This window comes from Haliotis rubra, unplaced genomic scaffold, assembly GCF_003918875.1.
Source record: "Haliotis rubra isolate DU_JTF1 unplaced genomic scaffold, ASM391887v1 Scf1485, whole genome shotgun sequence".
NCBI lineage: Eukaryota > Metazoa > Mollusca > Gastropoda > Lepetellida > Haliotidae > Haliotis > Haliotis rubra.
The window spans coordinates 20552-36227 of NW_025765431.1; the positions used below are offsets into that span (position 1 = coordinate 20552).

At 40.3% G+C, this 15676-nt stretch overlaps 2 protein-coding genes across 2 annotated transcripts; one reads left to right on the forward strand and one right to left on the reverse strand.

Annotated features, from left to right (window-relative positions):
* The first annotated feature begins 78 nt into the window (after nucleotides 1–78).
* LOC124269896 (D-beta-hydroxybutyrate dehydrogenase, mitochondrial-like) lies at nucleotides 79–5892 on the forward strand. Its single transcript, XM_046704941.1, has 7 exons — nucleotides 79–136; nucleotides 1201–1415; nucleotides 2088–2288; nucleotides 2969–3121; nucleotides 3906–4099; nucleotides 4742–4978; nucleotides 5359–5892. Exons 2-7 carry the CDS (start codon nucleotides 1202–1204, stop codon nucleotides 5461–5463), a joined length of 1104 nt encoding a protein of 367 aa, XP_046560897.1. The 5' UTR covers nucleotides 79–136; nucleotide 1201; the 3' UTR covers nucleotides 5464–5892.
* A 1165-nt stretch (nucleotides 5893–7057) lies between these two features.
* On the reverse strand, nucleotides 7058–14416 carry LOC124269897 (D-beta-hydroxybutyrate dehydrogenase, mitochondrial-like). Its single transcript, XM_046704942.1, has 6 exons — nucleotides 13483–14416; nucleotides 12881–13081; nucleotides 11734–11886; nucleotides 10531–10724; nucleotides 7772–8009; nucleotides 7058–7267 (listed from the first exon to the last, which is right to left on the reverse strand). Exons 1-5 carry the CDS (start codon nucleotides 13697–13699, stop codon nucleotides 7881–7883), a joined length of 894 nt encoding a protein of 297 aa, XP_046560898.1. The 5' UTR covers nucleotides 13700–14416; the 3' UTR covers nucleotides 7058–7267; nucleotides 7772–7880.
* Between the last annotated feature and the right edge of the window lie 1260 nt (nucleotides 14417–15676).

The window sequence follows — 15676 nt, forward strand, 5'->3', positions numbered from 1 at the left end:
ACGAAGCATGGTCTGACTTAAGTGAGACGAGGAGACAGTCTAGATGGAACGCACGTGTTTACTTTCCAGTGAGATTGAACCTCGACCCCTGTATCTCGCGTCACGCTCATGTGGAGATATACCCGATCGAAACAACGTAAGTAGACGTCAAATTGCACCGTGTTAATTTAATCTGGTGTTTACATAACGTACCAGCTAATGTTAAACATTTACCTTTGTCAAGTGTACGTGTGGAGTGCAAATAATGTTGTACATGTGTTTCTGTGTACGTGCTATCAACAACGTTGATCTCTATACTTTCACTGTACAGCGATCTTCATCATACTTATTACTTTACTGAACAGACACTGAAATACACGCACTGTATGTCCAGTTAAAATGACTATGTGTCGGTGTCAAGGATTAAACAGCGTGGTAGAGTTAAATCGCCCGTTAAATCGCCCGTTTGTCACGCCGAAGATCCGGGTTCGATTCCCCATGTGGATACAACATGTGGCGCTCATTTCGGCATTCCCCCCGCGGTGATACCGATGGAATATTGCGAAAAGATGAAACTCACTCACTCATGAATTAGACATGTTGTTTCATATTTGTGGAATACATTACCATTTAGAGATGCACATTGTACTTCTTGGTTACGATAAATTACCACAGAGCAGATCTATCAGTTGAGACGTGTGTGTCTTACATTCGCTGACACTGGCAGTATACACCATTTGCTACACTTCTATAAGTCAAACATTACTCGCCAAATCACATCGAGTTACCAGTATCTCTATTGTACCCGTGAAGATCCGGGTTAGAATGGTCTTCAGCAACCCATGCTTGTCGTAAGAGGCGACTAACGGGACCGGGTGGTCAGACTGGCTGACTTAGTTGACACATGTCATCGTATCACAATTGCGTAGATCGATGCTCATGTTGTTGATCACTGGATGGTCTGGTCCAGACTCGATTATTTACAGACAGCCGCCATACAGCTGGAATATTGTTGAGTGCAGCGTAAAACTAAACTCACTCACTTACGCATTCAGTCAATTATGTGCAACAGCAACAGCTCATGTATGTGTGCGTTGATCACTGGATTGTCTGGTCCAGACTCGATTATTTACAGACCGCCGCCATATAGCTGCAATATTGCAAAGTGCGGCGTAAACCTAAACTCGCTCACTCACTCACAGTGCACAATGTCTGTTTTAGAATGGGGCTGCTTGAAACACTGGGGCTCCAGTTCTTCGAGATCACATTCTGTGGATGTATGGCGCTAATGGTCTACGCCTGTCTCCAGAAAGCCGTGCTCGTCAGTTGTTGTGTTGGCCTCATCTTATTTTACACCTTCCGAGTGATACAGGAACGAGGCACGGAGCAGATAACGCCGGATGGCCGATACGTCCTTATAACGGGGTGCGACACAGGTATTGTATATGCCCCCTCGTACCATTCCATTGAAGGAAAGTTTGACCTTTCATTAATACAAATACCTCATTGGCAATGCTTTTCCCTTTATTGGTATGACAATGAAAAAAGGTGAATATAATAAAGGTGAATATAATAAAGGTGAATACGTCAGATGAGAATGAAACAGACTCTCTTGGGACAAAATGTGTTACGACAATTTCGCCCTTTATTAACTGCAGCACGTGTTTACATATCGACTATACGTCTTGCGATTTCGCTTTACATATGCTCACGATATTAAAGAGGTATGTGTAAAACATGCAATAACATCTGAAGCGATGCATGAAGTGGTTACAACGCTGGCTCGTCACGCCGATGGTCCGGGTCCGATGTTCCACATGAATGCACAACGCGGTGTCCATTCTTTGTTATGATTTCTTTTGAATGGTACATCTATTCGATATCATTTGACGACCAGTAATTAAATCCAAAATAAAAATAAAAGGGATTTATTACTAATCAATATATTGACTTAATTTGAACTTACTCATAAATATGAACTTGTACTTACATTTAAATGTACCGTATTCTTCGATTTTGTAGCTGTTTCACTTTACAGAAGTTTGAGTCAAGCACATTTAAGTTTATTGAGGTTTAGACCTTTGTTGTTCTGTTTTACTTGTACTTAGGTATCGGTAAAGTTCTTGCCAAGCGCCTGGTCGCACAAGGCTTCAACGTACTGGCCACGTGTTTGGATGTTAATAGTAGCGGAGCATCGGAACTGAAGGAAGCTGGTGGTGAAACAATGCACGTGCTTCCTCTTGATGTCACTTCCGATGATAGCGTCGAAGCCTGCGTGAGAACAGTTCAACAGAACACTAGCGATAAAGGTAATGAACATATTCATACATGCAAGTCGACTAGTTCATACTAATCTGTAACATGTGTGCCTGCACTGTCCACCGGACTGTTAATTGATATGTTGTCAAAAACAGAAGATTTAAAACTTTTCACAATTTAAAAAAACACACTAGAAAAATGTATTCACAAAATACACTATTGACTACAGGTATTTTAGAAATGATTTCGGTAACCCATGCTTGTCGTAATAGGCGACTAACAGGATCGGGTGGTCAGGCTCCTTGACTTGGTTTACACATGTCATCGTATCCCGATTGCGTAGATCGATGCTCATGCTGTTGATCACTTGATCACTTACGCCGCCTTTAGGCATATTCTAGCAATATCATATCACTGCGAGGGACACCAGATATGGGCTTCACACATTGTACCCATGTGGGTAATGAATCGGTGAAGGATATATAGGCATAATAACATTTTGTTGAACATCACAACAAATAACATAAATGGGGTGTTTCGCCTCTCGTTATTCTACCGTGTTCACTACAGCGCTTGTAGTGCAGGCGTAGTCGCCATGCTGGGGAATTCATTACACATGTCATAGCAGAATAAGGACACAGAGCGGCAAGCATCCTAAGTCAGTTCCTATTGCAAATTCTCATTTCATGCACATATAAACCTATTACATAGAAATAATACCCGTTTTCAGGTCTTTGGGCCATCGTCAACAACGCAGGTGTGATAGGCATGGGGGATGTAGAGCTTCTGACAATGGACATGTATAAGCGACTAGCTGATGTGAATCTCTTTGGAATGATCAGAACTACCAAGGCCTTTTTACCAATGATCCGAAAATGTAAAGGTAAGTCATTTACATGTTCCAGGTATGCTAGTGCTGACGTCATTGCGGATCAATGCATTGCTGATGTCACCCTCATGCGGGTGTTGTCCGGTGAGGTGATGAATCAAAAGAATGCCAATAGAGGAATGTTTGCATGAATACAAAATCAGGCTTCAAATAAATTGTTAAAAAGGTATAAGCTCAGTCTAGTTTCTGGTGCTATCCCATTCAATTCCGTTCTCGATTCCCCATCATGATTTGGTAGATCATGGATGACTCTTTCATACCGACCGCGACCATGGTGAGATCGATATGGTGTCTGCCGAGAGAGCGGAAGGTTCGATGTTCAGTTACTTGCGTAGGCAGTATGGGGATGGCACAAGAAGTAGGCGAGTCATTCGGGGTCAGTATACTGTTTGTTTGTTGTCTGGACCAGACAATCTAGTGATCCACATCATGAGCATCAATCAATGCAATTGGGATACAATGACATGTGTCAAACAAGTCAGCGGGCATGATCACCCGATCCTATTAGTCCCCTCTTACGATAAGCATGGGTTGCTGAAGACCAATTCTAACCCAGATCTTCACGGGTTCAGTATACTGTATCATGTACAACGGCGGCCTGGTCTTTCAGTGGTCTAGCATCAGTGAGGTGCCAATGTTACACAGAGGAAAGGTATGACAGTGAGCTAGACCCATGAAACCGCGGACAATTCACCACCACCGTAGCCAAATCATCCCCCTTAAGTGGGATTACTGAATTGATGCACGAAATATAGTGATGTCTCTTTTTCCTGAAAAGGTCGAGTCATCAATGTAACAAGTGTGCGAGGCGTTGTTGCATTCCCGGCCAACTCCACATACGTTGTCAGCAAGTTCGGCGCTGAGGGCTTCTCTGATTGCCTTCGTATGGAGATGAAGAGGTTCGGAGTCAAGGTCGTTATCGTCGAACCAGGGAACTTCGGTGGGGCCACAGCGCTGTGGGATGAAGCGAATGTAGGTAATTGGGACAGTATATCTCGGTACAGTAGTGATAATTCGAAAGAAATGGAAGACAATTAGTGGATATTTTATATTGCAGTGTTCATAGAAACAATATTCATACTGAAGTTTGTAGAGTTAAATCATCTGTTATGACTCAACCCCTCTAATTTTTTTATCATATTTGAGGACGATTAAGAAACGAATGTTTTCGGTTTTACATCATATTCCAACTTTTGTACACACCATGCCGTTTAACCAAGAACTCGTCATACTTCGAGCAGTGAGTGAGACAGACAGACAGACAGTACAACTGTCTATTTATCGATTACTTCAGTAGATTTGTAACCTTCAAGTACAAAAAATAAATAACAAATGCTTAGTCATGCATGTGCGATCCATTCAAATACATTTGCTTCAAACACTTCGGGTAAATACGTTTCCTTTCCAATGATCTCCAGTTCATATTCCAAGCAGGTTTACAGGTGTAGATGAACTTCTACCTCAGGGTAATCCGGATTGACAAGCTCAAAGTTCACTATTACTCGCAGAAAGAGAAACAAGAAAGTAAGATACATAAAGACCCTGGAAAATACATGAAGAACTTGTTGTTGATGACGTCATTGTTCTCATCAATGACACCCTTCTGTCATGTAGGTTCAGAGGATGAAGAACGCCAATGCAGAAATGATGTCAGCAGCTAGTCATGACGTCATCACGGCGTATGGGCCCCAGTATCTTGACACGATGTTTGCAGGGGCTGTTAAAGGATGTTCTACCTCATTTCCCAATCTCGAGCCTGTCATGGCGGCCCTTGTAGCTTCTATAAGAAGCATTTCTCCTCAAAACCGTTACCTCGTAGACGGCAGCAACCAATGGTTCGACGTTGACTGTGTAAGAATGAATATTTCACCAGTGTAACAAATGCTTTTCGGACTTAGTAACAAACTAACGTTCCATTAACAGATGTTACTCTTTAACACCATGACGTGTTAGAGAGTTGGCCTAAAGTAATTATCAGGCACACGATACAATGGATATGGAATGAGCTTCAATCGAGTATATGATGCAAAGCGTGGATTCAGATAAAAAATCATGTCATTAAATGATTAACACTGTCTTACCGTACATGTGAACAACACGAAAAATAAAAACATAGATTTATTTACAATCATACAATATGGAGATCTGTGTCCGATACATTACTTCTCTTATATCTGATACAACACAATCTAGGTATTTTTACAAGTGTGTTATATTCCACATGTTGACAGGTTATGGCCCGTCTTCGTCCTTTCGTGCCAGTCGGAATCCTGGACTATCTAATGCTGAAGGTGCGAGGACATCCTCCAGTTGCTGCGCAACCAGAGTTCCATTGATACTAAGAAATACTTGAAAATTTGGGGAACATCCTAGAGTGTGCCGAATATGACATATATCTACAGTGTACGTGTAAAATAGTGTTTGAATATACACCAGGGATATTGATTCCAATATATCCACATGAGTCTTAGTGCTGTGTGCAGATGTAGGCAGCATTTGACAGTTGCCTAAAACAGTGCTCTGATACTGAAAGGGGAACCAACAATTCAACCATTAGGAGATGCAGGGTATTAATGATATACATTTGCATTTTATTTATTAATGGTGTAGCATTCGTGTGCACATTGTAGTAAAGCAAGCATTTAATTGCTGTTTATGTAATAATGTGTATATCACTGCGATAAAAGTAATTGATGAATACTTGTAATTATTAGTCTATGAAAGAGCTAATTTATTTCGAATATAAAGAAGTATGTTGTAGAATGTCGCAGTTATCGTCAGTTGTTTTTGACCTCATGTGCGCACCATGTCATTGAGACCATTCACTGTGCAGAATTGTCTCACTGTTGTTGTGCAGAAACCAACGATCATGGGTTCGAATCCAAGTTCGCCCCGAGTTTGTGGTAAATACGCCAGTACTGTGCTGGTGTTTATTTTCTAAAGTCGTGACCTGTATCACTTCGGGCTTTCCTCAGTATGATTGATTGATTGATTGATTGTTGTTCACGCTTCACTCAGCAATATTCCAACTATTTGTTGGCAGTCTATAAATAATGGAGTCTGGACCAGACAATTCAGTGATGAACATCATGAGCATCGATCTACGCAATTTTGATACGATGACATGTGATGCGAGCCTGACCACCAGGGTTGCTGAAGACCAATTCTAACCCGGATCTTCAAGGGTACCTCCCACAGTAAGCTGGCACGCCGTTTAAACTGGAGGACTAACCACACCTGTACTGTGTTATCGAACTCTCTCGGTCACTCATATTTATTTAGGACTAAGTGCTATCTCATACGAGATTGACAAACGTCTTTTAGAAGATATCGACTTGACTAAAAAGTAACAGAACTATTTTCTCTAATCATAAGAAAACCCTACTAAAGCAGAGGCTATTACACAGTGTTGAGTAGATTTGCTATATACAGAGACGACACCTAGAAAGGGTGGTCACATCTTGCCCCAGCACTGCCATCCGCCAATAACACATGCAAAGGAAAGTCAATTGTTCTTTCTTGAAAATACAGAACATACGGTACAAATAAAATTAGGGCATTGTCATGTACACGTTGTGTCACTGGTGACTAAAATATGGAAAGATGTTGGGAAGTTTAAATTTCAAACAGGAAAAATGAAGTATGATGCTTTATTCAGGTAAAGGGCCACCGGCCCATTATACAGGATTATAACATGAGCGCTGTATATAAATACACGTACAATGCAATATTGAGAACATTAATGTAGCTTCAATATCATTTTACAGATATCCCGTTGAAAAAAGAATAGCAGCAAGAAATATATATTTTGTAAATTTATTGCAGATATTATGATTACTGGAACACAATAACAAAAACATTTTGGAAAAATAGTTAAGATAAAACGTAATATGCGATGCAGCAACATAATGTGTTTAAGAATATCCCAGTTCTGTTCATCGGCGAAACCGAAACCCCAGCTGTATAGCAAACCAACTGTAGTTATTATTCCAGTCAGAAAATGCATTGTATTGACCAGGTTATTAACACCTCACTTCACGACGTAGTAGTGTAAAAGGCCTCTTTTGGCAGTGGCTGGAGCCAGAGATAAAGAGCATCCATCACCGACACCGGCAGAAAGTTGCGTAGTCGTGCCATCATCTACAAGAAATACTACAATCTGCAGTGACGTATATATAAGAGCATAAGTCGTCGATTCGTCTAACCTCAGGTGCTCAAGCACATATCATGGCCTCATAGATTTATAACCTGTTATCGTCGGATCACAGAATCGGAAAAGTGAACTTGAACTGTTGCACCCACTTGTTGATCTCTGTGTTGCTTTGAGTGAGTGAGTGAGTATGGTTTTTTAGCAATATTCCAGCAATATCAGGGCGGGGGATAGCAGAAATGGGCCTCATATATTGTACCCATGTGGGGAATCAAACCCACGTCTTCGGCGTGACGAGCGAACGCCTTAACCACTAGGCTACCACACCAGCCCCCTGTGTTGCTTTGAACTGGGAAAGGGAACGGTTGCTTGCTTGCTAAATTTGCTATTTCTTGTTTAAGTTTTAGCTACAATCCAACTTCCGGGTATGGATTCTTTCTCCCCTCAACTTATAGTGTTGAGGAAATATAACAATAAAACATTGTTAGACTTACACACAATACGTCAATCCTGTTATGAATTCCATCCACGAGGTATCGATTGTCTGGGGTTGTGCTCAGTATGGCATCCTCAAATGCATCCAGAACACCTTTTAGATCTTTGTCAGAGGATCCCCGGGATCATCTTAGGGACGCGCATATATGTATCCAAATATTGTTGTCCATACGCTGTTCGTATCTCGTCATCTACAGAGTCTAGTAACTTCTGGTACACTACCTTTTGTTGCTTAACCTGTGATGAAAGAACATAGCATTGTCAAACGAGTGAGATCGTTAGCCTAATTGGTTGAAACATATTCTGTTCTTCATAAATACATTTGATCTTTCCTTTCTCAAATTTGTAAACGGCCACTGGACAGCTGATTATATTGGTAGTGTAGTAAGTGAGTGAGTGGGTTTAGTTTTACGCCACACTCAGCAATATTCCAGCTACATGGCGGCGGTCTGTAAATAATTGAGTCTGGACCAGACAATCCAGTGATCAACATCATGAACATCTATCTACGCAGTTGGTATACGATGACACGTGTCAACCAAGTCAGCGAGCCTGACCACCCGATCCCGTTAGTCGCCTCTTACGACATGGATGAGTTGAAGATCAATATTGTAACCGGGACCTTCACGGGTAGTAATTGAGTGGGTATGATTTTCACCATGTCTAGCCACATTCGGGGGCCATGTGGAATGGGATTCACACACTCCTATGTGGGGAACCAATCTTGGTCTATTGACATGACAACCACTTAGTGGCCCTACAATGATCGCATAGTGTGTGTATGATTGGTACACACAATTAAGCTTTGGTTGTTGGAGCTAAATAATATTTACCGTCATTCTCAATGGCTATATGAGTGTAACACAATGACACCAATGACATGTATTCCGACTAATGGATTCCTGACACAAAGGGAGTGCTGCAGAAATCCCCGGTAAGTTTATATCTTTCGATGCACGTTTAATATTTCAAACTTCTGCTTAACACCGTTAGTTAGAAATATATTTTGCCAACCGTATAGCCCGAGATTGAGTGAGTTTAGTTTTACGACGCACTCAATATTCTATCTATATGGCGGTGGTATGTAAATAATCGAGTCTGGACCAGACAATCCAGTGATCAACAGCATGAACATCAATCTACGCAATTAGAATACGATGACATGTGTCAACCCAGTCAGCGAGCCTGACCATCCGATCCCGTTAGTCGCCTCTTACGACAAGCAAGGGTTACTGAAGATCAATATTCTAACCCGGACCTTCACGGGTATAGCCCAAGAGGTCATAATGTACGTGTCTGTACGAAGTGCATTGAGACGCCAAAATCAATCTGCGTTCAGATGCAGCTTGCAATACTACAAAGATGTTACACTTAAAACGTTTTGGAATTGAACTCACTAGCTAGAACAAATAAAATCTTTTGTCACTTAAATGATATAATACATAAAATATATCGGGCATGAACTTTATGATTTACTACATCACATCCACATTTCACACAGATTATTAAGCCAATCCCTATTAAAATGATGAATGCAAAATAACGTACACGTATGAAATGAATATTCATGTGTGATTCATTTAAGATAAAACCAGAATAGCACGTGAAAACGACACATTCGAATATCGATAATAATCATATGAATGTTGAATTGTTACAGTTACATGTACAAACTAGACACTTTCACACCTATATTGGCAAATGACAGAATGTCTTATGGATCATTTACAGCACTGGTTGAGATGGTAAATATATGCGACCTCAGATAGAGTGCGATCATTTACAGCACTGGTTGAGATGGTAAATATATGCGACCTCAGATAGAGTGCGATCATTTACAGCACTGGTTGAGATGGTAAATATATGCGACCTCAGATAGAGTGCGATCATTTACAGCACTGGTTGAGACTGTAAATATATGCGACCTCAGATAGAGTGCGATCATTTACAGCACTTGTTGAGATGGTAAATATATGCGACCTCAGATAGAGTGCGATCATTTACAGCACTGGTTGAGATGGTAAATATATGCGACCTCAGATAGAGTGCGATCGTTTACAGCACTGGTTGAGATGGTAAATATATGCGACCTCAGATAGAGTGCGAATATGAATATTTATAACGTATCTCCGTTAAGCACAAATTGTATTGCAACGAGGGTAATGCAGATGATCATCTAATGGTAAAAAATAATTCCATCCGCATGAGATATTATTGCACGATGTGCGATACCGCCTTATGTTTATTAAACACCGAACATAAAAAAAACATATGAACCTATTCAAAGTAATAATTTCAAACTTAAGAGTATGTGTGCATAGTTTTGAATGTCACGTCATAAATAGCGGCCCGTAGACGCTTACGTGTCTGTTAAAGTAACCGTTTTACAAGATACAACATGTAACAAATCGAGACCACCATTTAATATACAAATATTTACAGAAAACACTGCTATATATAATAAATATTGGAGGCGGTAAAAATAACATCACAACTATTTTGTAATAATATTGTATCGTTGATTCAACATGATATTATTGTTAATAAAGCAATATTTTTTACTGTTTTTATTGGTTTTATATAATTAATATATATGCTATTTATTCATTGTCACGTACTATTCACAACACAATATTTATTAACAGAATATGATTAATAAATCAATATTTAGTTATTTGGTCATGGTCAAAACCGTAGAGTGCGAAAAGTAATACCGGGGGGACTATATAAGTTGTAGATTATCCCTGGTAATACGTACGTTCTCCACACTAAACAAACCAGTGCTGAGCCCATAACCGCCTGGTTCTATAAGGATGACCTTGACCCCGAATCTCCTCATCTCCAGCCTCAAACAATCTGTGAATCCTTCTGCGGCAAACTTACTCATGACGTAAGCTGTGTGACCTTGACATGCTATCAGACCACGCACGCTGGTTACGTTGATTACGCGTCCTGAACAAAAGCAACGTTCTTAGGCCCGAAGCCGACTGAAATCCACTCGAACCCACAGCTTTTGTTTTTGCAGGTTCTTATGGACGACAGCTCTTTCATCCCCAATAACTAAGAGTATTATTTCCATATTCAAATATAGAGCCTACACATTTTGATCAGGACCCACAACTTTGTATGGTTCTGGGTCCTTAGTGCCTGCAGCTTTTCAGAGTTAAGGGCAAACACTGAACAAAAGGTCAAATGATTAGTCATTTATGGATATCAGCTCTTATAGATTATTTCTTTGAAATGTAATTGTCAAACAAACTGTGTTGATCCTTGCATCTGATGGCGGTTCTATCAGTATTGTAATAGTGCTTGTCATCACGTTGAAACCCTGGAACGGCTGACGCCGAATTTCCCCGTTGCAGTCAGCCGATGCCTTTGAGCTTCTGTCAGTCATGACATGTTTCAGTTTTCATTTGCTGTACAATTGTGATGGCAGACAAGTGAAAGCCCATCGTTTTCACAGACCAACAAATCATGATGCACGTTCACTCCATGCCGGTGTGTTCGGCCGCATTCTCTGACATGGTTGCGTTTTTGCGTTCCCCACACGTTTTCGGTATATTTGTTGCTTAATTCTACTCGCACAAATCACACCTCACGCATGCAGTCATGGGAATATCATATTTGGTATTCAATTTGTATGAATATCAGCAAAACCCATTTTACTACCTTGGCGTTTCATTATATATACACTCTGCAAATTCTAGATTCGTTCTCACAAATTCGAGTTATTTCTGCGGGATGCATAGTGTAAGTACAAAAGTGTTCCTAACCTTTTCTTTGCCTCACTAGAGGTAGAAACGTCTTGCACATTCGAACCATACCAAACAGAGGGAGACATAGTGACAAGGAATTGTTTGGTATGGCCGCGTGTAATAACCGTCGTATTTACGTCAATATTTATTCTTAAATTCAATTCATATCAGTATGTAAACAATATATAAAAGCATATTTTTCTCACCTTTTCTTTGCCTCACAAGAGGTAGAAACGCCTTGCACATTCGAACCATACCAAAGAGATTTACTTCTGCAACTCTCCTGTAGATATCCATTGTCTGTATCTCCACATCCCCTGTGTATTGTATGCCAGCATTGTTTACCAAGGCCCATAATCCTGAAAGGTAACATTACACTTCATAAGTAAAGATTTTAATCAGTATTGACATGTTAAAGAAGATAGACAGTTTAAATTATGGCCTTACAACTGGTACAATTTTGTATCGTTGTCTATATTTTCTGCATTATCCACTGAGTGTTATTTACTTGGGCCAATAGTTTCAATCATAACATATCCATAGATTTAGACCTTGCTTTCTAATAATATAGCGAGATTTGGCTGTGCTTGTACTTGACCGGAATTATGCCGGTGCCAATATAAATACAATCTCGCAGCCCGGTCCGTATATTTTCACCCCAGGCAGGGTCACAAGCTTTTAAGTGCCATTATTCATCGTTATGTGATAGTACGTGGCCAGAAGATCCACCACACCAGGAAGGTGGTCAACCACACAGTGTTGTGTGACGGTCTTTTCTTGTGTAAGATCGTTCCAATTGTGTAATACTGTAACTTCTGCCGACAGTCACTGAGTGTACTGTATATTGAGACTTGTGCTATGTGTAGACAGAGATCTGGAAGCTACTACAAGGTGCTACGATTTTATGAGCCTTTATATTTTGACCCAAGGAGTTGGAGAATCTTCTGTAGTCGTGTTCTTATATATATAATGGAAGCTACTTATTTCCTTTCATCTAACATGATATACATCTGTACAGTAACCAGGAGACCTGTAATTTTGTGGAGATCAGCCTTACCCTGGAAACAGGGTCTATATTGGAAACTTGACCATCGTTCCAATGAAGAGAATATTACATCTCTGTCTCTACTACTATAAACATTGCTTTTATATTTTATACTGCCCTTGAACTTGCACAGCCACTGTGATACATATGTCGAGATTTGTATTAATCTTTATCATATCACATTGTTTTGTTGTTTGTTGGTTCCCCACTGAGTTTTTGTCCTTACTGATTTTTCAGTTAACTCCCCCATTAGTCTTTACTTGGGAATCAAAAAGTGACTGAAGTAATCTAAAGATACCCCAATGTACCTTCTTTGTTACATAGCGTCTTCACCCTCTGAAGACATGAAGCAACACTTTCATCCGAAGTTACGTCTAGCTGTAAAACACACATGCGCCTGCTCCCTGTTGTCTTCAATTGTTTGGCACCGTCACTTTCCTCAGAGAGACACGCGGCGATGACGTTCAGTCCCTTGGTGTCCAGTAGTCTAGCGAGGCTATTCCCGAAGCCTGTGTATGGCAAAAGTCTATATGTTTGGCTTACAACAGGAACTTATGATTTGGGGTCAATGTCTTGTGTACCAATATTGCTGAATTATTATAATTTACCCTCTCTCTACCCGACAACATATCACATAAAGATAGTCAGTAAAGATACAGTCATACATTTTCTTTGTTTCCATGTATTCAATTCGAGTAACCACACACATGCCAATCTTCTCTTCGTGTGTTTGGGCAAATCCTTGACATTAGCCCTGACCTTGTAAGCTTTGGTAAGCAAATACAATTTAATACAGAACTGAAAGAAACATAAGGTTATTAGACTATTTCTTCTAATAAACACTTTTAGGCGTAAATATACATGTAATATCTAAAATCGTACTATGTGTCAAAGAGACGTGGAGACTTACCTGTGTCACACCCTGTAATAAGAACATATTTCCCTTGTGTGTCGACCATCTTTGTGCCTGCTTTGCGTATAAACCAGTAACTAACAGAACACGCAAGACAGAGTAGACAAAGGTTGAGCACCTGTCCCCATAATGTGACAAATACCAGTACTACAAATAACACGCCTAAACTGGTCTCGAAGACACACAAACCAAGCATGTCCACCAAACTAGACATAATCTACAAGAGAGAACAGACTTCCCATTCCACACATAAGTACCGGCACATTTGCCAAAATAGGCTACACGAATTGTCTGCTGAAACGGCACCTGTTCATACTGCAATAGTTCTGTGACGCCTCTATGGCCTACTTCTTTTTTATCTCTTAAATTGCGTGATCTATTTGCTCACCTGAGGTCTTACCGTGATTGAATTTGGAGCAAATGTGATTTCTTCGAACACTCCAAGAACTGTGTGCACTCTAAATCGAGGTACATGAATTTCATGTCTCTTTGTAAACAAAAAAAGAAGTGAAACGCCAATGTTGTGCCCGATATCATCACACATGATAAATACTACTTAGATATTATGTAACAGTAATCGAAAACACAATGAGAATGCTATGTTTTGTCGTGAACCACGCAATCTTACACCATGACGAGGACGTCACGCTATTGTTGTTACAGTTGATTCTCAGCCAGGTCGTGGTGGTTTCAGTCGAAAAGACCATGGTTAAACCGAACCTTTCCTTCAGAGAAATCACTCAAATGTAATGCTTTCGGAAGGAGTGTCAATTCAAAGAACCAAGAGTTTGATAGGTTCTCCATTGCATAATTTGATATAAGACCGCCGTGGGAATCATATTTGAAATTCCATTGTGCTCGTGTCATTTCCTCATTTACTGTTGTAAAATTAAGTGAGTGAGTGAGTATGGATTTAGCAATATTCCAGCAATAACACGGCGGGGTACACCAGAACTGGGCTTCACACATTGTACCTATGTAGGGAATCGAACGTGGGCCTTCGGCGTGACGAGCTAAAGCTTGAACCACTAGGCTACCTCACCGCCCCTGTAAAATTAAGAGAGTCTTCTAGAACAGCTACAACTGGGATGGGATGGTGCATCAACGAATACACCAAAAGAACTTTAATTGCACTAACACATACTAGCAATCAATCCTGTTAGAACATTGGCTGCCTCTGAATCATAAGAAGTGTGTCAATCTTTGAATCGGTTAGTAGTGCAATAGTGTACATTACCGTAAAGCCTGCATCTTACTTGGAGAATGAACCACATGTGAAGTATCCAGCAAACATATAAAATCATCTTTTGTTTTAAGACACTTGTGCTCGATCTTTTCCAGGTGGACAAGCTCCCTCGCATCGGCACTGATGTCAAGCTTTATAAACAAGGCAATTGATAGCTCCCCATCTTTTCCAATATTTTGGCACATTCACTCTGTGAACATATTCATCTTAAAAAACCCCATTCATTTACAATGACGCTGATGGGTGAAGATTTTTGTGTTGGCGTCGCTCGAAATGCAGGAATGTTGATCGATATTTTGTCTCTGAACACCGTAAACACTGATACGTGTGTTTCTATAAGGCCTCTACAGACTGCGGGCATTTTCAGAAATTAAATATTGTGAATAAGGCAGAATGAAGGAAATGAATAATTTATAGTATTACTCTTTTGTACCGATAACGTTACTTCAAGTACTGTGACCTGCGCTGAGTTGTAGATTGCCTAGGTCTGCAACAGTACAATCTGCATCATATCGTCCTGGAAATATTCGAGAAAACTAGATACCACCCACACGGCTAGTGGCCCTAGAGGTTGTGTGTCGAGTTGTCCCATAAGCCGAGCATGTGACATATCAGTACACACTGTAGTCCATGTCCTCAAAAAGCCGCGGCTGAAAAGAAACTTTGAATAGCCGTATCCCCGCTTGGGACAGCTCTCTACTGTTGCTTTTGGAATGTGCTGCGTGTCAACACTGTGTGTCATAAGTGTACGCTTACAAAAAGCCTGTTTGACGCATGAATCTAGATGTTACACCCAATGTGGGCAAATGCAATATTTGCTCGTTTCATGCAATGGACAGGTAATTGTTCTGCCCGATGCACGCAATCGGAAATTTGTATTGTTTTACATGTCTGTTTTTTGTATTAATCAAACGCTATTATTAAATGAATTAACTGTAATTGATA